The 23,073-nt window shown below is 44.3% G+C and overlaps 1 protein-coding gene across 1 annotated transcript in view; it reads right to left on the bottom strand.

The window, feature by feature from the left end:
- The window catches only part of adgrd2 (adhesion G protein-coupled receptor D2), a 240,705-nt gene that overhangs the window by 153,608 nt on the left and 64,024 nt on the right, over window positions 1-23,073 (bottom strand). The window contains exons 7-16 of the mRNA XM_059943735.1: window positions 21,176-21,457; window positions 18,708-18,819; window positions 15,261-15,392; window positions 12,929-13,043; window positions 9,096-9,201; window positions 8,619-8,674; window positions 7,555-7,681; window positions 6,832-6,935; window positions 3,027-3,129; window positions 1,995-2,148 (exon numbers count right to left, since the gene is read on the bottom strand). Of these exons, the coding sequence (XP_059799718.1) occupies window positions 1,995-2,148; window positions 3,027-3,129; window positions 6,832-6,935; window positions 7,555-7,681; window positions 8,619-8,674; window positions 9,096-9,201; window positions 12,929-13,043; window positions 15,261-15,392; window positions 18,708-18,819; window positions 21,176-21,457 (1,291 nt within the window). The remainder of the gene's footprint in view (window positions 1-1,994; window positions 2,149-3,026; window positions 3,130-6,831; window positions 6,936-7,554; window positions 7,682-8,618; window positions 8,675-9,095; window positions 9,202-12,928; window positions 13,044-15,260; window positions 15,393-18,707; window positions 18,820-21,175; window positions 21,458-23,073) is intronic.

Raw genomic sequence — 23,073 nt, forward strand, 5'->3', positions numbered from 1 at the left:
AATGAATTTCATTCAGTTAGTTTCCCTTATATAGGCCTTTTCTCTTGCAGTAATTGCTAAGGATTTATTTGTTCAAAATTGTTAGACCATGTAACTAATGCTCTTACTATTTAACATTAGATACAATATTGATGGCACAGTAATAAGTGTAATCGACCAAGTCTCAGAAGCTGTAAACTCAGCTCCATCATGGGCACTAGCCTCCCCACAGTCGAGGACATCTTCAAAAGGTGATGCCGCAAAAAAGGTATCATCCATCAGTAAGGACCCCCATCACCCAGGGCATGCCCTTTTCTCATTGCTACTATTGGGGAAGAGGTACAGTTCAAAGGTCAGAGTACATTTATTGTCAAAGTATGTATACTATATACAACCTTGAGATTCGATTCTTTACAGGCAGCCACAAAACAAAGAAACCCAATAGAACCCATTAAAAAAGACCTTCAAACACTCGATGTGCAAAAAGAACAAATCTGGCAAACAATAAAAAGTATGCAATACAGGAGCCTGAAGGCTCACACTCAGTGATTCAGGAACAGCTTCTTCCCCTCTGCCATCCGACTGAGAATGGACAATGAACCCATGTACACTATCTCAATATTACTTTCCTTATTTTTTTCTCTTATTGTACTACCGATTTATTTTAATTCATATATAGTATATAAATTGCAATTTATAGGTCTTCTTCAGATCACAACACTACTTCGTCTTTTTCCAAGTCACTCACTCAAACGTGTCACTCTTAGCCATACCTGCTCAGGGTTCTACTTCGGCATGGATGTCCAGAATAGCCAGATCACCTTATCGTAATGTCCTGCTGCCACAAAACAATATACCACGACAAATGCCAGTGATATTAAACCTGTTTCTGATTCCAATCATCCACTCCACCCTACTCTCTGTTCACAGGGAAGTTATACTGACAACAGTCACCTACATGCTTAAGGATGTTGAATCTTTCAGATCTGAAGGACATTTTCCACAATTACTCGCTCTTCATTTCTTGTCTTTCCTGTTTTCTTGATTTACTGTTGACCACCTCTTGATCCATTATTAACTCTTGTACATTATCTCCTCCTGTCTCTTGACTCAGTGTTCTCATTGGCCTTAATATTCTCTCTTTCCTTTATTTTCTTTCTCTCTCTGTGTCTGTCTCTTTCGTTCTCTTTCTCTGAGGGTCTAAGGCTCAGGACCCACACCACCACGTTCAGGAACAGTTATAACCTTTCAACCAACAGGCTCCTGAACCAGAGTGGATGACTTCACTCGCCTCAACATTGAACTGATTTCACAACCCACGGACTCACGTTCAAGGGCTCTACAACCCATGTTCTTGATATTCATTTAGTTATTTATTAATTATCCACCTATTTATTTGTTTGTTTATTATTATTATTTTTGTTTTATTGTTTTCAATTGCATGATTTGTTGTCTTTTGCACATTGGTTGTTTGGCCTTCTTTGTTGTGTGCAGTTTTTAATTGATTTTACAGTGTTTCTTTGTATTTACTGTAAATGTCTGCAAGAAAATGAATCTCATACTGCCCTGACATATCTCTCTCTTCCCCTCCCTCTTCCCCTCTCTCTCATTCTCTTTCTCTCCATTTTTTTTCTCTCTCTGTTTCAAACTCAGTGTCTCTGTCTCCACACTTCTGTCTGGCTGTCTCAAGAGGACATGGACTGACATGTCAAACTGGGAAAGTGGCCACCTGGAGCTCCTTCCTTTTGTGGTGGACAGAATGAAGGTGCTCTCCAGTCTGCGCCGGGTCTCACCGACGTAGAGGTGGGGGCCCTGGAGCACTGGGTACAATAGAAGACCCTGACAAGGAATGGCATTAATCGAGGTGATGATGGTTGAAGGAGTTTAGATGATTCATGCTTCAAATCACCTTGACCCATATTCTGCCCGGCCCAAACCTCACTAAATCTTCAACCAGGATGCTGCCACGCCTGTCACCGAGGGCGGTGTGTGACAAGGAAAGAGAATTGCTTTACCCCAGCCAATCAGGTAGTAGTACTTGACCCTCTTGTCTTCGCTGATGTTGACGGTGACGACCTTGCTCCAGAGGAGGATCCCTTCCACCAGCATCCAGCTGAAGGCTGCCATGAAGAACAGGTGAAGGAGAACGGTCACCACCCAGCACGCCACCTAGGGGGAGGCCAGAGAAGAGGAGGCATGTCACCAAGGCACCCAAAGCTGGAGTCACCCATTACTATCACTGGAAGCCGAAGCCTTGGGACCCACACCACCTGGTTCAGGGACAGTTATTATCCTACAACCATCAGGCTCCTTAACCAGCGTGGACAACTGCACTCACCTCAACACTGAAATGATTCCCCAACCTACAGACTCACTTTCAATAATTAATATTCTCAGTGTTAGTTTTTTTGCACAATTTGTCCCCTTTTCTACATTGGCTGTCTATCTTGGTTTATGTACAGTTTTCCATAAATTGTGTTCTTGTTTTTATCTTCCTGTAAATGCCTGCAAGAAACTGAATCAGTGGCACCAACACAGCCTGCCCTCAACTTAATAACCCGAACCGGTAGGTCTCAGGACTGTGGGAGGAAATGGAGCTCTTGAAGGACACCCACATGGTCATGGGGAGAATGTGCAAATGCCTTATAGTGGCAGGAATTGAACACCAATCAAGATCACTTGCTCTGTAAAGCACTGTGCTGGCTGCTACACAACTGTGTGCCTGGAAAGCTCTGCCAGGGAGGTGGTGGAAGTGGATAAGGTAGTGATGTTTATGAGGCATTTAAACAGGCTGGTGCACAGGCAGGAAATGGGGAGGGGGGGTATCAGATCAAGTACAAATTGATAGTAAACGTTGACAGTATAGTTGGTGTGAACATTCTAGGCTGAAAGTCCTGTTGTTTGCTGTACAGTGATCTATAATTACAGCATCAACTTCAGCCTGTGGTTCCTATTCCCTTCTCACTCTTTACTGTAACTGTAGTTCCTCACAAACCAGGAAGATTTATTGCGTGATCAATAGGTAATTTTCAGTTCTTCTCTACTACCCGATGCGTCCTGGCCGATTCACTCGTCAGTAACAAGGCTTGAGCTGCGATGAGAGCACTGATGAGGTTTTTGTGGACTGTGGTTCGGTCTGATTTTGGAACCCTGCAAGATAATAAAATCTCTTAAGCAGGTCTGTAAGTGACCGAAAATGATGGCTGCACTCACAGTGAAAACTGAAAAACACCTTGTGTTGCTTACACAATCCTGGGTAGCATTGAATAACTGTTCATTGTCATTTTAATTATTCATTTAGACCAATTAACATAGGAGCAGAATGAAGTCATTTGGACCATGCAGTCTGCTCCACCAATCAATCATGGCTGATTTATTTTCCCTCTCAAATCTGAGGAAGCATTGCTCTCAATGAGCACTAACCAGGGGTACAAGCCAATGGAGATCACTCAGCTATGTGATTGGCCAGGACTCAGCAGAGACTAGCGGCCAACAAGTCAGCAACCAATCAGTACAATGAGCTGGATAAATACTCAATTGCGCACTGATGATGTCAGCTTGACTGGTGATGAAATGTTTGCGACCCAACCCCCAAGCTTGGCAAACAACCCTATAAACAAGGAGTTAACACTCTTCACAATTCTTGCAGAGATCCTATTGACAGAAGAGATTCTGCAGATGCTGGAAATAGACAATAGACAGTAGATGCAGGAGTAGGCCATTTGGCCCTTCTAGCCAGCACTGCCATTCACTGTGATCATGGCTGATCATACACAATCAGTACCCCGTTCCTGTCCCTCTCCCCATATCTCTTGACCCCGCTATCTATAAGGGCTCTATCTAACTCTCTCTTGAATGCATCCAGAGACTTGGCCTCCACTGCCTTCTGGGGCAGAGCATTCCGCATATCCACCACTCTCTGGGCGAAAAAGTTTTTCCGCATCTCTGTTCTAAATGGCCTATCCCTTATTCTTAAACTGTGGCCTCTAGTTCTGGACTCACCCATCAGCGGGAACATGCTTCCTGCCTCCAGCATGTCCAATCCCTTAATAATCTTATATGTTTCAAACAGATCACCTCTCATCCTTCTAAATTCCAGTGTGTACAAGCCCAGTCGCTCCAATCTTTCAACATATGACAGTCCCGCCATTCCAGGAATTAACCTTGTGAACCTACGCTGTACTCCCTCAATAGCAAGAATGTCCTCCCTCAAATTTGGAGTCCAAAACTGCACACAATACTCCAGGTGGGGTCTCACCAGGGCCCTGTACAACTGCAGAAGGACCTCTTTACTCCTATACTCAATTCCTCTTGTTATAAAGGCCAGCATGCCATTAGCTTTCTTCACTGCCTGCTGTACCTGCATGCTTGCTTTCATTGACTGATGTACAAGAACACCTAGATCTCGTTGTACTTCCCCTTTTCCTAACTTGACTCCATTTAGATAGTAATCTGCCTTCCTGTTCTTGCCACCAAAGTGGATAACCTCACATTTATCCACATTAAACTGCATCTGCCATACATTTGCCCACTCACCCAACCTGTCCAAGTCACCCTGCATTCTCATAACATCCTCCTGACATTTCACATTGCCACCCAGCTTTGTGTCATCAGCAAATTTGCTAATGTTACTTTTAATCCCTTCATCTAAATCATTAATGTATATTGTAAACAGCTGCAGTCCCAGCACCAAACCTTGCGGTACCCCACTGGTCACATCCTGCCATTCCGAAAGGGACCCGTTAATTGCTACTCTTTGTTTCCTGTCAGCCAGCCAATTTTCAATCCATGTCAGTACTTTGCCCCCAATACCATGTGCCCTAATTTTGCCCACTAATCTCCTATGTGGGACTTTATCAAAAGCTTTTGGGAAGTCCAGGTACACTACATCCACTGGATCTCCCTTGTCCATTTTCATAGTTACATCCTCAAAAAACTCCAGAAGATTAGTCAAGCATGATTTTCCCTTCATAAATCCATGCTGACTCGGACTGATCCTTCTACGGCTATCCAAATGTGTCATAATTTCCTCTTTTATAATTGACTCCAGCATCTTTCCCACCACTGACGTCAGGCTAACCGGTCTATAATTCCCTGTTTTCTCTCTCCCTCCTGTCTTGAAAAGTGGGACAACATTAGCCACCCTCCAATCAGCAGGAAATGTTCCTGACTCTATAGAACATTGGAAAATGATTACCAATGCATCCACAATTTCTAAAGCCACCTCTTTAAGTACCCTGGGATTCAGACCATCAGGTCCCGGGGACTTATCAGCCTTCGGACTCAACAGTCTATCCAACACCGATTCTTGCCTAATATAAATTTCCTTCAGTTCATCCTTTACCCTAGTTCCTTTGGCCACTATTATATCTGGGAGATTGTTTGTTTCTTCCCTAGTGAAGACAGATCCAAAGTACCTGTTCAACTCATCTGCCATTTCCTTGTTCCCCATAATACATTCACCCGTTTCTGTCTTCAATGGCCCAATTTTGGTCTTAACTATTTTTTTGCTATTCACATACCTAAAGAAGCTTTTACTATCCTCCTTTATATTCTTGGCTAGTTTACCTCTGTACCTCATTTTTTCTTGGCGTATTGGCTTTTTTGTTATCTTCTGTTGCTCTTTAAAAGCTTCCCAGTCCTCCGGTTTCCCGCTCATCTTTGCTCTGTTATACTTCTTCTCTTTTATTTTTATACTGCCCTTTACTTCCCTCGTCAGCCACGGCCGCCCCTTACTCCCCTTAGGATCTTTCTTCCTCTTTGGAATGAACCGATCCTGCACCTTCTGCATTATTCCCAGAAATACCTGCCATTGTTGTTCCACTGTCTTCCCTGCTAGGGTATCAACTCCCCTTTGAATATTTCCTGAATACAAGCTGGCAGCTGATAGGTGAAGCCAGCTGAGAGGGAAGGTGGTTGAGTGGGGAAGGGGTGAAGCAAGAAGCTGGGAGGTGATTGGTGGAAAAGGTAAAGGTCTGAAAAAAAAGGAATCTGATAGGAGAGGAAAATGGACCTCACAGGAGAAAGGGAAGGGGGGGGCACCAAAGGGAGATGATAGGCAGGTGAGGGGAAGAGTGGAGTCAGAATGAAAAAAACGAAAGGAGTAATGGAGTGGCCCCACTGAATTAATATAACACCAGGGCTAGCAATCATTAGGAGCCCATCAGTTTTCCATACAATGGGTATTGGCAGCTGGTGTGTGTGTTAATGAAGGACCCAGAAATAAAGACTAATTAATGGAATGTTGGTTACCAACCTCCCCAGAGCTGCTCCCTGAAGCATTGCAGGAGCTGCCAGTCAGCATTGAACTCAACTAGGACTGCCTTAGGGACTCCAGCTCTGGATTTTCCCTCAGAATCTCCTCCCGAAGCCTTCCCCATGAGTGGGTGTAGCCACGGGACAGCAGAGGTTTGAGAGCAGAGTTTTCCTTCTCCTGGAAGAGCTGCCGACCATGGCTGACGAGCCCCGTTGGCCTAGAGTGACTGGGTTTAAGGCACCAGTAACCAGCCTTTGCCCCTTCTCATGTAGGTAGAAACAGTTCTGTGGGCTTAGTTGCTAAGCCACACGTGAAGGCCAGGAGCTGGACTTGGTTGTCAGAGGCTATTTGAGATGTGTGCAGTTGGGAGCATTTAATAGGTAGTGGAAGCTTATCTCCATTACTGCTCCCGGCTATGACAACCGTAAAGAACCAGTAATAAGGCATGTATAGCGCATGTAATTGCAACAGCAGTAAAATATACAGTCACAAGCAAATAATAATAAAAATAATATAGCCCAAGTCTGTGAAAGTCATGGCCTGTGGACTGATGGTGCATGGCACCGTACAAAGGCTGACGGCAGAGCCACACTCACCCCAGCACTGAGAACGCAATCAGTGTGATCACCATAGCACAGAGAGACACAGAGCAGCCAGTCAGAGTTAACTTCATCAGTACGGCTTCCTCGCCTGGACTTCGCTGGAAATGAAAGCAAGTGGTCTTATTGGTCAGAATTACCAGGGACTCGTCATGATGGGCAGGTGAGGAGGACAGAAGGGGTAACAGGGGCAGCCAGAGTACAAAATGGAAAAGGTCGAAAGGGCGGGGGGGGCATAATTGGCTGATCTGATGTCACAACTACAGCGCCAACACAAACGGCAACAGGGATCTGAACTGGAAATTCCATCAACAAAGGTTTGATCTGAGAAGAAATCAAGAGGTGGTGACTCTTGTAACAAGGGGGCATGGCAGCATAACGCTTTACAGCACCGGAGATTGGAAGATCACGTTTCACTCCCTGCCGCTGTCTGTAAGGAGCGCAGTTTCCTCTGGGTGCTCCGGTTTCCTCCCACAGTCCAAAGAAATAGGGTTAGTGAGTTAGCGTAAGCTCCCAGGGAGAAGTTGCAAACTCCTCACAGACAGCAGTGGGAATGGAACCCTGGTCTTAGGGCTGGCTCTGTAAAGCCATTGCACTAACTGCTCCGTTACCATGACACCGGGTGACACAAAGGGTTTTTAACAATCCCAAAACCTGCGCAAGCATTCACGTGGTGAAATAATGTTATAAGTAAAAAGGAACAGTGATCTTGGACTTTACCTTGATTTCGTAAAGCTGGAAAAGCAAAGCGAAGTTGGTGGTGTGGTTACAGAAGCAGGCAGTAGATTGCTGATCAGACTCGACAACACTGCAGCCACTTGTGGACCAGCTCCCTCCACTCTCAGGCCTGGGGACACACAGGTCATTAAATTGGCAGGAGTTGACCGCCACCAGTGAGGCCGATCAATATCTCCACCCCCAACACCACTAGTTTGTCATTTCCTGTCAGAGTCACTCCTGAGTCTAGCATCACCTGTATAGAAACTATGTTATTTATTTATATTTATTGGGGGTTTTTTTTATTGTGTTCTTTATCTTGTGTTCTTTTTGTGCTGCAGCAGATCTGGACTAACGATTATTTCATTCTCCTTTACTCCGGGCTCACCAATCTTGTTTGTGCTGACATTTGAGCCCGATTCCCACCGACAGTCACGGTGTCACTCATCACTTGTCAACTTGGCCTTCAAGAGCGGAGCAGAGACCTAGAGTCAGGATCGTTGGCTTATGCATTTCTGCCCATTGAGTCTGCTCCGCTATTCCGTCATGTCTGATTTTTTTTCCCCTCAATCCCATTCTCCTGCCTTCTCCCCAGAACCTTTGATGCCCTGACCAATTAATCTCCACTTTAAGTATGCCCAATGACTTGGCCTCCCCAGCCATCTGCAACAATGAATTCCACAGATTCACCACCCTCTGGCTAAAGAAACTCCTCCTCATCTCTGTTCTATATCATCACCCCTCTATTCTAGTGCCATACCCTCTGGTACTAGACTCCCCCACTGTTGGAAACATCCCCTCCACGTCCACTCTATCTAGGCCTTTCAATATTCGATAGGTTTCAATGAGATCCTCTCTCATTCTTCTGAAAATTGACATACTGAGTTAGACATCAGAGTCTATCTTTCTGGAAAGGAAGATGAAATGGAAAGTTAGGAACTTACAGGTGAGGGCATTAATCTCTGAGACATAGCACACTTTATTTCTAAGAGCTCAATAAATTCTCAGTCTGCCAGAGATGGCCACAGTTGGTACCTGGCTTGCCTTGCTGAATTTGGGGTACTCACTTAAGGCTGAAGTCCCAGAAGGCGCAGAGAGAGTCAACACTTAGCGAAGGATCCGCCTGTTAAAGAGATCAACCGTGAGTGAGTAATGGAGGTCACTATCCTGAAGGCTGGACTCTTGATCACATTCAGTCCACAAGCTGTCAGTTATGTCTCGCAAACTTGCGTCTTCTGTCTCCACACATTAGATACCACAAGTCACCCTTCGTGCTGAAAACTTGCTCCTCAGATGCCTTTTAAACCTTTCTTCCCTCTCATCTTAAACCTACACCTTCTAGCTTTACACTCCACTGTGTGACCATCCATTATATCTCTGCCCCTAATCTTATCCATAACTCTGGGATTAGTGTGGACAGGCAAAAGGCTCAGTCTGGGTGTGATTGCAGAAGGCTTTCTGTGCTGAATGACTTTACAACGATGCGTGTCTTTTAGCGACCCACTGGCATCAACGAAAGGTCACGCGTTAAATGCTGATCTTACCTTTATACGGTGGAGCAGTCTGTAGTGTGCTGGGGCACTGACTTCCTGACGTCCCTGGTAAACAGTGGACGAGATAACCGCAGATGCCACCTCTGTACCAATGTGTCTGGGTACGGCAAAGAAACATGATATTGGATTCAAAGTGTGAACAATTGTGAAGGTTAAATTATCTCAAATCTTCTCAAAAAACATGCACACATTCACAGAGGGACTTGAGCGTCCAAGCACATTGTTCACTGAAGCAGTGTCACTTACAGACAGACCTCTACCTTTTCTGCCCATCACCACCCAACTTTTCACTTCCTTCCCCCTCCCCCATCCACCCACCTTCCCCCACACCTGGTCTCACCTGTCACCTGCCAGCTTGTACTCCTCCCCTCCCCCCCCTTTGTATTCTGGCTTCTTCCCCCTTCGTTTCCAGTTCTGACGGAGGGTCTCAGCCAAAAATCTCTCCATAGATGCAGCCTGGGCTGGTGGTGTAGTGGCATCTGCCCTGGACTTCAAGGCGAGTGGTCCCGGGTTTGAATCCAGACGGTTCCCTGCATCTTTCCATCCGTGATGGATCGAGCAACTCAGTCTCATAAAAAGTAGATAACTGCTACGAAATGGCCCAGTGGCCCACAAGGCACAGACAGGAACAACAGTAGATGTTGCCTGACCTGGTGAAAAAGGCATTTAACATCCTGGCCTTCAGTCAGGGAATTCCACTTGGGAATTGAGACATGTGCTGTGGCAATTCTATAAGTTGCCGATGAGTGTGCACTTGGAGTATAGTTTATCTCATTGTGATAGTATAGTTACAACTCCGCCATGGACAGTCCCAAACCCAGCTGCAAGGGGCGGATGGTTGGGTATGGGGCTAACAACCCCATCCCATAAAAACCCAGAGCTGCAGAAACACCAACAGAAGCTGCGAAAACCTCATCCCTGGGAGAGGAAGGACTGTGGTGAGTTGCTGCTAGCGCCTTTACTCTTGATGTGCTTAAGCCGTCATCATCATCATTATGTGGCGTGTTGTATGACGTGGGTGTTCATGGTCTTTCCATGACCGTGATTGCTCCTGCAAGTTTTTTTTCCACAGAATTGGTTTGCCATTGCCTTCTTCTGGGCAGTGTCTTTACAAGATGGGTGACTCCAGCCATTACCAATACTCTTCAGAGACCGTCTGCCTGGTGTCAGTGGTCGCATAACCAGGACTTGTGATATGCACCAGCTGCTCAAACGACCATCCACCACCTGCTCCCATGGCTTCACGTGACCCTGATCAGGGGCTAAGTCGATGCTACATCTTGCCCAAGGGTGACCTGCAGGCTAGCGGAGGGAAGGAGCACCTTACACCTCCTTTGGTTGAGACGTATCTCCACCCCACCACCCTAAATGGGCATAAGTAAGATATCATAGTCAGAGGGAGGATGTGGTTAAATTGAAAAGAACGCAGAAAAAACTAATGAGGATTCTGCCAGGACTAGAAGGCCTGAACTTAGAGGAGAGGTTGGCCAGGAAACACGTTTATTCCTTAAAATGCAGGACAGTGAGATGAGATCTTATAAAAATGTTAAAATTATGAGAAGCTTGGATAAGGTGGATCCTCTACGAGGACGACAACCTTGTTGTAAGGTTGGTAGGCTTGTGTGCCCCAATGACCCAGAGGGCAATGTTGGCTGGTGTCAGGGCCCTGCACTTTGGCTTTTGGTAGGGTCACCCAGGGAAAGCAGGTCAAAGGGTAAAGGCCAGCATAAGAGTGGTCCAGCCGTGCTCCAGGTTCGGGGGTTTAGCTCAAGCAATGAAGAATCCTTGTTTATCTGTACACACTGGTATCATCAGACAGAAATGGAAGACCTTCATTGTTGCCCTAAATGCCAGAGGCATAATGGACAGTAAGTTGAGGTAAGATAAGGGAATGGTAACCGCCTTCTCCCCAGAGGTAGGGGAGACCTCAATTAGAAGACAGAGATTTAAAAGGGACCTGAGGGGGATGGCTATATTGAACGAACTGAGGGAGGGAAGGTAGTATTATTGCAGAGGCACTTGGATCGGTATTTGAAGGGGCTTGGAGGAATATGGGACCAGCTGGGTGTACCTTCCATAGATTCTGTCTGCACTTCACGCTGCCTCAGTAAAGCAGCCAACAAAATCAAAGACCCCACTCACTCCGAACACCTTTCTTCTGCTTCTCCCCCACCCCCCAAGGGCAGAAGGTACAAAAGCCTGTAATCACACGTCAGACTCAAGGACAGCTTCACCCCACCCACTGAACAGTTCTCTAGTATGATAGGATAACTCTTGACCTCGGACTACCTTATTTTGACCTTACACCATATTGCATACCTGCACTGCCCTTCCTCTGTAAGTGTAACACTTCATTCTGCACTCTGTCGGGGCTTTCCCACGTACGAACTCTATACACTCCGTAATGAACTGATTTTTCACTGTACATCAGTAATAAACCAATTTGCTAAATTTACCAAACACCCAAAAATTCTGCCTGTTTTATGCACCCTGGCTAATCAAAATAAAATTCACTATGACTCAGTGTCAGAAACTTCATGATAGGAATTTTGTTAAAGTAAACACGACCGATTCTGGAGATGTTGGAAATCCAGAGCAACACACACAAAATGCTGGAGGAACTCAGCAGGTCAGGGAGCATCTCTGGAAATGAGTAAACAGTCGACGTTTCAGGATTTCAGTTTTCTGTATAATTTATAATAGCTTAAATGAATGGGATCTGTAAATAATCTGCCTCCATAATGATCCTAATACACTGTGTTACAGCCCAGTTCTCAAGGTATGGTAGAATATAGTTGGGGGGGGGGGGCGTTGCTGGAGGAAGATTTTTACACAGGGAGTATTCAGTGCTTGAAACATGCTGCTGGGATTGGGGTAAAGGCTGATAAATGACGGACATTTCAGAGACTCCCTGATGGTCACATTTACGAATGAAAGAAAAATGAGGGGCTTTGGGCTCTGTAAGAGGGAAGATCATAAGACCATGAGACATTGGAGCAGAATTAGACCATCTGGCCCATCGAGTCTGCTCCGCCATTCCAAAGTGGCCACTTTGTTACCCCCTCAACCCCCTTCTCCTGCCTTCTCCCCATAATCTTTGACACGTTTACTGATCAACCTTCCCCTTAAATACACTCAATGACCAGGCCTCCAAATCCTGTTTCCTGTTGCAATGATTCACCACCCTCTCACTAAAGAAATCCCTTCTCTTCTCAGTTCTAAAAGAATGTCCCTCTATTCTGAGGCTGTGGTCTCTGGTCCTAGACTCCCCCACTATGGGAAACATCCTCTCCACATTAATTCTATCAAGGCCTTTCAACACTTGGTAGATTTCAATGAGATCACCCCTTATTCTTCTAAACTCCAGTGAGTATGGGCCAAGAGCTGTAAAATGCTCCTCATAGTTAACCCTTCCATTATAGAAATAATTTGTGTGAACCTCCTCTGACCCTTCTCCAATACCATTTCATCTTTTCTTAGAGAAGGAGCCCAAATCTGCTCACAATACTCCAAGTGTGGTCTGACCACTGCCTTATAAAGCCTCCAGTGAGAGGCATATGCTGTGCTATACTGTTCTATGTTCTAAACTTTCAGACCCAGATTCTGAAAGAAGTTTCATGCTTTGAGAGTGTCAGCAGACATTACTTTTATTGTCTGTTTATTCCGCTCTATAGACACTGCCTGACCCGTTAAGTGCCTCCAATCCAGCATTTTCTGTGCTGTGCTCGGATTTCCAGCATCTGCAGATTCTCTTGTGTCTATTATTTCCATTTTGCAGTTTATATTGGATAGTTTAGTGGCTGAGATGTTGAATCTTCACTCACTTGAATCCTTCATTAAATGCTCTTTCCACCAAACCACCTGTGACCAGTGGGTTATTTCTCCGCAAGTTGGGAAGACTTCGATACCAGGTGTTCACAAATGTAGCTGTTGTCAAACCTGTAACACAGAGGGAGAGAGGAGAGAGGGAGAGAGAGAGACAGAGAGAAAGAGAGGGGGGGGGAGAGAGAGAGAGAGAGAATGAATGAATGAGAATGAAAATAAACTTAACTTAAACAAACCATCCAGGCAACAGCAGAAAGGTGTAAACTCAGCAGAAATACAACTGTTTATTCCAGTGTAAATGAGGCTTTAACTGTGTTAATTCCCACTTTCTGACGAATGCTCTCTCTGGTATAGGCATCTTTTACACCCTCAGGAAGTTTCAAAATGCTTTGCAGCTGATGAGGCTCTTTTGAAATCCAATCATTGCTCTGAAGTAAAAACCACAGCAGCCTACATTCAGAAGTTCAAAGTATCATCAAAGTACATATATAAGATTCCTTTTCTTGTGGGCATTCACAGAGGAACAAAAAAATGAAATAGAATTAATGAAACACTACATACAAATTGATGTACCATCAATAACTCTCTAAGACGTGAGGCGAGATATTGGCTTTTATTGACTGAAAGAAAGAACAAGCAGGGAGTGACCACCACACTACATCTAGGAGACTGAGGGCTGGGCTCAGGCCCCAATCACCTTTATACTGGGGTCTGTGGGAGGAGCCACGGTCAGTGGGAGGAGCCACAGGAGCAGTCAGCGGGGGGCGTGTCCAGACAGGTATATGTAGTTCACCACAGGGAGACAGTGTGGGAGGAGCCACGGTCAGTGGGAGGAGCCACAGGAGCAGTCAGCGGTGGGGGGGGGGCCTGTCCAGACAGGTATATGTAGTTCACCACACAAAGGTGGACAATGTGCAAAATAATCAACATTGTGAAAATACAATAATAGTAAATATGTAAATAGCAGTTAGCACAACGCTTTACAATGCCAGCAAAAGGGGTTCAATTCCCACCACTTCCCAAGTTTTTGAGGCATCAGTCCCCTCCCCTCAGAGTTCTGAATGGACAATGAACCCATAAACGCTACCTGTTTTTTGCTCTCTTTTTGCACCTCTTATATAATTACATTTTCCATATATATACACCTGCACTTCTTATTGTAATTTATACTGCAGTTTCTTTGATTATGTATTGCAAAGGTCCGCAGCTGCAAAGAAACAAATTTCACCAAGTATGCCAGTGATAATAAAGTTGATTCTGATTGATATATCTACCTGCACCTCCACCCCCACCCCTGGCAGGGCATTCCACACACACAACACTCTGTCAAGTAAATGTACCTCTGACATTCGCCCCATACTTTCCTCCATTCACCTTAAAATTAATCTCCCCCCCCCCCCGCCATTTTAGTCACTTCTGCCCTGAGAAAGGTACTGGTAATCACCCTAACCTAATTGTAACATGACTGTGCTGCCATTTCTAATGCTTTGTGTTCTAGATTGGGGCTTATGCCATGGACCCCCTACCACTCACCGAGGAGTCCGCAGACCGCAGGTTGGGAGTCCCCATCTAACTATGATAATAATCTGTTGTGCAGCTAAGGGTTAAAGTCTGGTCCACATCCTCTGCCACTTACCAAGTACACCTTTGCCTTCTTGCTTCTCCTATCAGGAAGGAGGTAAGGAGCCATAGTCCCTCATCACCAGGTTCAGGAACAGTTACTACCCCTCAACACTTCCCCTGAAGTGTGGAAAACTTCATTCACCTCAACACTGAATTGACTCCACAACCTCTACGATTAAGGTGTCCAATATTATTTATTTATCTATCCATCCATTTATCTATTTATTTATTTATTTATTTATTTTTCCATCCGTCCATCCATTTATTTATTTATTTCTTCATTCATTACAGTTATTTTGCTTTATCTTTCCTGTATTTGCAAAAGCTGTTGTCTTTTATCTCTGTTTGAGTGCAGTTTTTCATTGATTCTTTGTGTTTGTTGTGAATGCCCGCAAGAAAATGAACCTCTGGGTAGTATTTGGTGACATACACAGTTTGTGCTTTGATAATCAAATTTGCTTTGAACTTTGACTTTGCACTAGGGTCCTGGTGAGGTCCCCTGACTGTTGCTGAAAGATTTTGAAGAAAATCATCCCAATGGACACACCTACTCCTTACGGAACTCAACATCCAAACTTGTTTCGCACACAGACGCATCAAGGCAGACGTGGCAAGAAATTCAGGAATTTGAAAGGGTCAGCAAAATGCACAAATACACACTGACTTTAAATCTTGGCACAGAACAGAATAGTATAGATCTACACTTGCCTTCTCCTTGAAGCTTTGCAATTGCTTGCTTCGAAAGTCCAATTTGATCAGACGATTTGTTGATCCCATCACCCATAGAAACCTCAAAGTCATTTGTAAAATTGTGGAGCAACTTTTGTCTGATTTCAAGTTCTGAAGGATAATAAAAGAAAAATATTGAAACTGCCTCAAATATCTTTCATAAAGTATTTGATACTAATTACAGATGCCACTCCAGTTGCTGCCAACATTTAAACTTAGAAGTTGCTCTTAAACTTCCACTCTTCAAATTACAGGACTCTTTTTAACTCTTGAGAAGAAGTTTGATAGTTGACTTCAAATTTACTGACCGTTGTACGCCCGTGCTTCACAAGGATTCAATAACAGCAACTGGCTGTCAAGCGACATGACCAACCCTAAACACAAAGTACGCTGCAGATGACCAACTCTCCCAAGTCTCCACCCATGAAGATTGAGGGGGGCACAAATTCGGTGAAAGTCACGGCGCAAGCAAACACACGGCATGCAAGAGATTTCCTGGAGGCGTAGTTTTCCGTCAACAATTCTGTAAACAGACCTCGATCCTTTTTATGAGTCGATGTGGGAAAGATTCCAGGCCACAACACACAAAGTTCACCACCCAACCAATCAGTGACAAGATTTCCTTCCCCACATTAACACTGAGTTTCTGAAATGATGACCCATCAGTTGATTGATGAGCATATAAAGGCCATGCTTTCGGAGGATATGTCACAACTAACAGCGCATTGGTGGCGAAACATTTGCAAGTAAATTACCAAGATCAGAAGACAACTCAACCCAACCACCCCTGATTCTGATTGCCACTGAGGTGAATGGGTAGGAAGAATTGGTCTAACTTAGAGTTGGGATATAAGACCATAAGACATAGGAGCACAATTAAGCCATTCAGCTCATCACATCTGCTGTGCCTTTTAGCGCCCCAGGTGAGGAGATTCTTCACCTGCATGTCTATAGTATCTGGTGCTCACAATGTGGCCTTCAGTACATCAGTGAGACCAGACATAAAATGGCGGATAAATTGGCTGATTTATTCCATTCAACCACCTTCTCCCAGTAACCTTTGACTCTCTGTAACAGGGTCAGTTATTACCCGTCAACTATCAGGCTCTTAAACAGAGTGGATAATTCTCTCAACTTCACTCACCCCAGCACTGAACTGTTCCAACAACCTTTGGAGTCAATCTCAAGGACTCTTTATTTTGTGTACTCGATACTTATTGCTTATTTATTATTCCCTTTTTTCATTTCTGTGAATTTCCATAAGAAAATAAATTTGGGTTGTATATGGTGACACATACGTGCTTTGATAATAAATTTACTTTGAACTTTGAACTTTGAACTCAGTTCTATTGACCATTTGATACCACCATCCAGGGTTAAAATAATCCTTCAGAGCAGGTGTTGCCAACCTGGGGGCTAAAGGGAAGTGTCCATGGCAGTGAAAAGGTCAGAAGCCCCTTTCAAAAAGTTGAAATCTAGCTTCATTTTTGTTCCTTTTCAAATTAGCATTTTTTTGATGATTTCTTCACTTTGTTTGAATGGTGACATGGAGGAACGCGATGGGCAGAAACCTGTCCAAATCGCACACACTAAACGCGATGAGGTGTAGCAGTGACTGTGAGACAGTCAGACTCTGCCTCCTATGGGTACAATCCGGTACTGACGTTACTGCAGCAGCAGTCAGGGCTCAGGATCTAAGGTCAAGGATCAAGGACTAACTTCACTCGCGTGTACATTTGCTGTGGTGTGTTGGTCAGGGTGTGACATGCAACCCTCCACCATCAGATTTCTGAATGGACACTGAACCCATGCACACTACCTCAATATTTACTTTTGGCTCTCTTTTTGCACTACTTATTTAATTTTTAAAATGTATTTCTTCTTGTAATTTATTGTGTGTTTATTATTATACATTGCATGATACTGCTGCCACAAAACAACAAATTTCACGACATGCTGGTGATACTAAAACTGATTCTGATTCTAAAAAAACAGCAAAATTCAACAATTACAATGAATAAAAATTGTACAAAATAAAATTAAAGGTTAAAGTATGGATATGGAATAAAATGTGCATGTACACCTAAATCCCAGCTTGAATTTACAATGTAAACAACATTGTAAACAGTGGTTTAAAGTGTTTACAATGCAGTTCAGTGACTGGGGTAATAGATAGATTGAAGTCTGGGGGCAACTAGAATGGTTGATCAGACTAACTGCCTGGGGAAGAAACTTCTAAGATGGTGTGAAGTTTTTGTTTTAATTGTCCTACAGGAGGGTGGTGGGGTGGAGGTACGTCTCTACCAAAGAGGTGCAAGGTGCTCCTTCCCTCTGCTAGCCTGCAGGTCACCCTTGGGCAAGGTGCAGTACCTGCTTAACGCCCCAGTCAGGGTCACGTGAATCCGTGGGAGCAGGTGGTGGATGGTCGTACGAGCAGCTGGTGTAGATCACAAGTCCTGGTTATGCAACTACTAATGCCAGGCAGACAATCTCTGAATGTATTGATAATGGCTGGGATCACCCATTTTGTAAAGACACTGCCCAGGAGAAGGCGATGACAAACCACTTCTATGGAAAACTTTGCCATGGTCATGGAAAGACCATGGTCGTCCACGTCATACATAACAAATGAATAATAGCGCTCTCTCTGTACATCGAAACATCCAAACATACAGTGAAATGTGTCACTTAGTGTCAGTGACCACATCAGTCTGAGGATGTGCTGGGAGCCACCCGCAAGAGTCTCCATGCTTCCGGCACCAACATAGCATGCCCACAACTCATTAACCCTAACCGCGCTTCTTTGCAATGTGGGACGGAACCAGAGCACGCAGAGGAGACCTGTGTGGTCAGAGACAGAACGTTCAAATTTCTTACAGACCGCACCGAGCAGTGATCGCTGGTGCCACGAAAGCGTAGCAGTTAGCAATAGCAGGGTGTCCGAGTTCGGAGTTCGAACTATGAGGAGTTTGTATGTTCCTTCTCATGAACACGTGGGCTTCTGCCAGGTGTTCCAGCTTCCTCCCACCAGAGACTGGTCTTTGCAAAGTGCCCCACCATCAGGCTAGGATTGAACTAGTGGGTTGCTGGGTTGGAAAGGGCTGTTCCATGCTGTATCCCTGAATAAATGAAGTGATAATGCTAACCAACATGCCACTCTAAAAGACTAAACTGTGAAGCTGCCTGGAAACGGTTGCTATGACTCAAAGTACAAAGTAAATTTATTATCAAAGTACGTATATGTCACCATGTACAACCCTGAGATTTATTTCCTTGAAGGTGGACTTCTTAAATTTCACCAGAAAATCGCAAGTATGCTACCTCCATATTGATGAGACGGGCGAAAATTCTGCCCAAGTGTCTGATGGTAGAAGACTGACTGATGTTTAAGTACTTTGCCCCAGGTGGCCCTGAGGCAATACGTACGGATGTTTTTATTCCGAATGACGATGTCCTTCTGGCCAACAGCCAACACCTTGTTCAGATTTTCCACCATTCTGTCAACGCCGTAGACCACGGTCATTGGTCCCCGAACAATCTAAGGTCAGGAATCACAAGGCATTAATAAACTTCAAAGCACCTTTGCAAAGGCTGTGCAGGAGTTTTAAAAACAACACTAAAATTTATTTCTTTACAAATTCCACTTTTGAATCTGCTGCTAAGAGGCCAAATTCTTTTAGAAATTTATGTAAGTGCCCTGTGATTAGGCTCAGATTAAATCAGGGATTGCTAGAGGCGTGAGGGTCTGTTCCAAACTGTACCTCAATAAATAAGTAATAAAGACTTTGACAGATATGTAACAGACAGATAGACAGGTGGATAGATACTTAGATAAATAAATAATGTGATCCTTCAATTGTGAGCATTTTGCGAGTGTTATTTTGCTGCTTTTTTAGGAAAACTAACACTTATCCCTTGGGAAGCATAAAGATATAAAAGATTAGCTTTATGTCTTTATCTTTTTGAGCGTTATTTGTCACATTGCGAAACACAGTGAACTGCGTCATTCGCGTCAAATCAAATGAGTGCCCACAGCTCTCTAAACCTAACTGTACACTTCTGGAATGCAGGAGGAAACTGGAGCACCTGGACAAATCCCTTACAGTCACGTGAAGAACGCACAGACAGCACGTGGGAATTGATACCTGGTCTGTAATCGCTGGCTCAGTAAGGCATAACGCTATGTGCTACGTTATTGGGCCACCCCGTAAGATTTACCAGTATCTACTTACTTTTAATTTAGTTAGTGCGCTCAGACCAATTAACCAATACTTAAAGAGAAATACTGAATTAAAGAAAATAATTTAAATAACCACCACCTTCTGTGAGCAGATTGCTTGGATAGGTAGGATGGGTCTACAATCACCGGAGGTTAGAAGATACGAGGGGTGATTGATATAAGGTAGAGGGAGATGAGTTATACAGCTCTCGTTACATGCACATGCAGGTCAACTCTTTGAGTGATTATGCAGAAAGTTTGAAGTTAATAACTCATCTCCTTCCACCTTAGGCCATGAACTTATCAATCACCCCTGCTGTGGACACTTTCTGGAGGTCCAAGATCCGTACGCTCCACGACCGCTGGACTAAGTGTGTAAATGTGGGAGGGGACTATGTTGAAAAATAAATGTTTTCTAAAATTGGTTCTTTCTACCTTAGGCCACGAACATATCAATCGCCCCGTGTAGAGAGGCAATCTCATGAAACTTACACGATTGTGAGTGAGCGTAACTGTAGGGTTTATTTGTTTATTTAGAGATACAGTGTGGAACAGACTCTTCCAGCCCAACAAGCCACTCCGCCCAGCAGCTCACTTATTCAACCCTTGTCTAACCAACAGGACAATCTACAATGACCTATTAACTGGTATGCCTTTGGACAGTGGGGGCAAACCGGAGCACCCGGAGGAAACCCACGCATTCACAGGGAGATGTACAAACTCCTTACAGAGGATGCTGGGATCGAACTCTGAACTCTGACGCCCCGAGCTGTAATAGTGCTGCTGTAACCACTACACTACCGTAGTGCCCCATTTTGGGTGAGTATTCTCCGGGCTGGAAAGTCTAGGATTAGGGGACAGTCTCAGAAGAGTGTTCAGCTATTTAACACTGGGGTGATGATAGATTTATTTTTTCCAAAGGGTTCTGTATTTATGGATTTCACTTCACCAAAGGGCAATGGATGCTCAGACATCAAATACATTTAAGTCTGCCATTGGTAGAGTTCTGAAGATAAAGGAAATTGAATGAAAGGGAGAGGAGGATTGAGGTAACGGATCACAGTAAGTGATGGAGGAAACTTGTGGAGCCAAATAGCCTTCTCCTGTGTTTAACGCTCTTATATACTGGGTCAATCCAAAGGGAAACTTAATGCAGTTTCACCATTGTGAGAAGAATAAAAACATTCATCTGATTGATAAGTACCTTCAGAATTTCCCTGCAAATCCACAAGCGCAGTGGAGCCTGCCGGCCAAAGTTGGCCAGTCCTCCAGATAGAAGGCTGAACGCGGGATGGGGAAATGAGCCTTGTTTTGCTGTTGTCGTTTGGTATGTTCTGTGCTGTTCTGCCAAACATTGTGGGCTTGCTACATTGGTGCTGGATTGTGTGGCGTCACTTGCCTCGGGCGCATCTTTGGTTGTGTTGGTTGTGAATGCAAACGATGCATTTCACTATATTTTTCAATGTAATAAATAGATCTGAGTTTGAATTATTTCCAAATACTATTCTGTAAAGGACACTAATGACAATCTGGTCCAGTTAAAAACTTTATAACTGGAAGCACCCAAGTCATACATCAGTCTGCCTGATTATCTGTTAGAAGTGTGCTGTATCTCAGAATATCCTTTCTCAGTCCTTAACTCTGACCATTGGCTTTCGATGAAGTCGTTCTTTACCTCACCGATTTTGCTCCAGCTTTCCGCATTGCTCTGATCAAGAACCTCACCAGCCACGTCTAGGAAGCTTTGGCTGATGTCTTCCAGAACATCTCTGGCATCACTTGTCCCCACCTCCATGCCGGCAACGTTTTGCAACAAGCTGACGACATTTAGCAGGTCAACCGCTGGCAAAGTGGTGTTCTCCGTACTCAGGACGTGTTGCACAGCCTTCATCACCACGGCCGCTTCAGAAACATTGCGCACAAGCTTGACGCCGCTCAGTGACACGTAATCAGTAACCTATGCAGGGAGAGAGTGTGTTAACAGCGCTTACAGTAAATGCATTCATCTCATTTCTAGCTCCCTCTGCAAACGGATCCTTGACTTCCTCAATGGGAGACCACGGTCTGTGCGGACTGGGAATAACATCTCCTCCTCGCTAGTGCACCCCCAAGGACACGTGCTTAGCCCACTGCTCTTATCATTCCACTCCCATGATTGTGCGGCTAGGCACAGCTCAAGTGCCGCCTATAAATTTGCCAATGGTACTACCATTGCTGGCAGAGTTTCATATGGTGAGGAGAAGGCGCACAGGAGTGAAATAAACCAGCTGGTTGATTAGTGTCACAGCAACAACCTTGCACTCAGCATCAGTAAGGCCAAGGAACTGATTGTGGACTTCAGGAAGGAGAGGTTGAGGGAACACATCCCAGTCTTATTCTGGGAATCCGCTGTGGAAAGGCTGAGCGGATTCAAGTTCCTGGGTGTCAACATCTCTGAGGATCTATCCTGGGCTTAATCTGATGCAATTACAAGAAAAGGAATGACAGTGGCTATATTTCATTTGAAATTTCACAAGAACTGTTTTGTCACCGACAACCCTTGCAAATTTCTACAGGTGTACTGTGGAGAGCATTCTAACTGGTTCCATCACCGTCTGGTGTGGAGGGAGCACTGCACAGGACTGGAAAAAGCTGCAGAAAGTTGTAAACTCTGGCAGCTCCATCATGGGCACTCACCTCGCCAGCATCTTCAAAAGGCGAAGCCTCAAAAAGGTGGCATTAATCATTAAGAACCACCCCCTCCCCAATCACCTAGGCCGTCTCCTCTTCTCAATGAGGCACAGGAGGTACCTAATAAAGTGGCCACTGGTGTATGCCTCCATATACTATCTTGAGGTTCATTTTCTTGCAGGCATTCACAGTAGAAAAAAATACAATTGTATCAATGAAAAACTATACAAGACTAACAAACAAGCAATGTGAAAAAGAAGACAAACTGTGTAAATAATAATAATAGATCAGAGTGCAATAAAGGGAACTCCTTCAACAGAATTTACCTGAAGGCTCAAGATCGGCCGAACAGAGCTGAAATGTAAAAATGCGACAAAGGCAATAAATACTTCTGCTGTGTGTTTGACATAATAACTTGGTCTGAAACTGATCTGGAAGTAAGAACTGAAATGACAAATTTTAGAGAACACTATGTACACTGAAATGTGCTTAGATTAACTCACAATTCACAATAACAAAATTGACAGAAAGAGGAAGAGGAATAACAGAGATAACAAGATTTACACAACAGTCAGATAAAACTTCTAAGGATATATTTTCATTAGTGAGAACAGGATTCATCGCTCAACGTGAACGTGTGCAATTCTGATAAGTAAGTGAAAGCAGAACCCACAAAAATGAAGAAATTATCACTACAGAAGAAAAAGTCATGGCCTCCATGGAAGACATCCCCACCATGAGCAGACTAGATGTCAACAAGGAATCGTCAAATGCCTCTCTCAGAGTTGGAAACAGCATCTGCAGAATCTGGGGTGTTTACCCCCACCGAGTCAGTCAGTCCAGCAGTTATATTCTCAATAGGAACTTTATATTTTATTATTTAGAGATACAGCGCAGAACAGG

Source organism: Hypanus sabinus, chromosome 18, assembly GCF_030144855.1.
Source record: "Hypanus sabinus isolate sHypSab1 chromosome 18, sHypSab1.hap1, whole genome shotgun sequence".
NCBI classification, from domain to species: domain Eukaryota; kingdom Metazoa; phylum Chordata; class Chondrichthyes; order Myliobatiformes; family Dasyatidae; genus Hypanus; species Hypanus sabinus.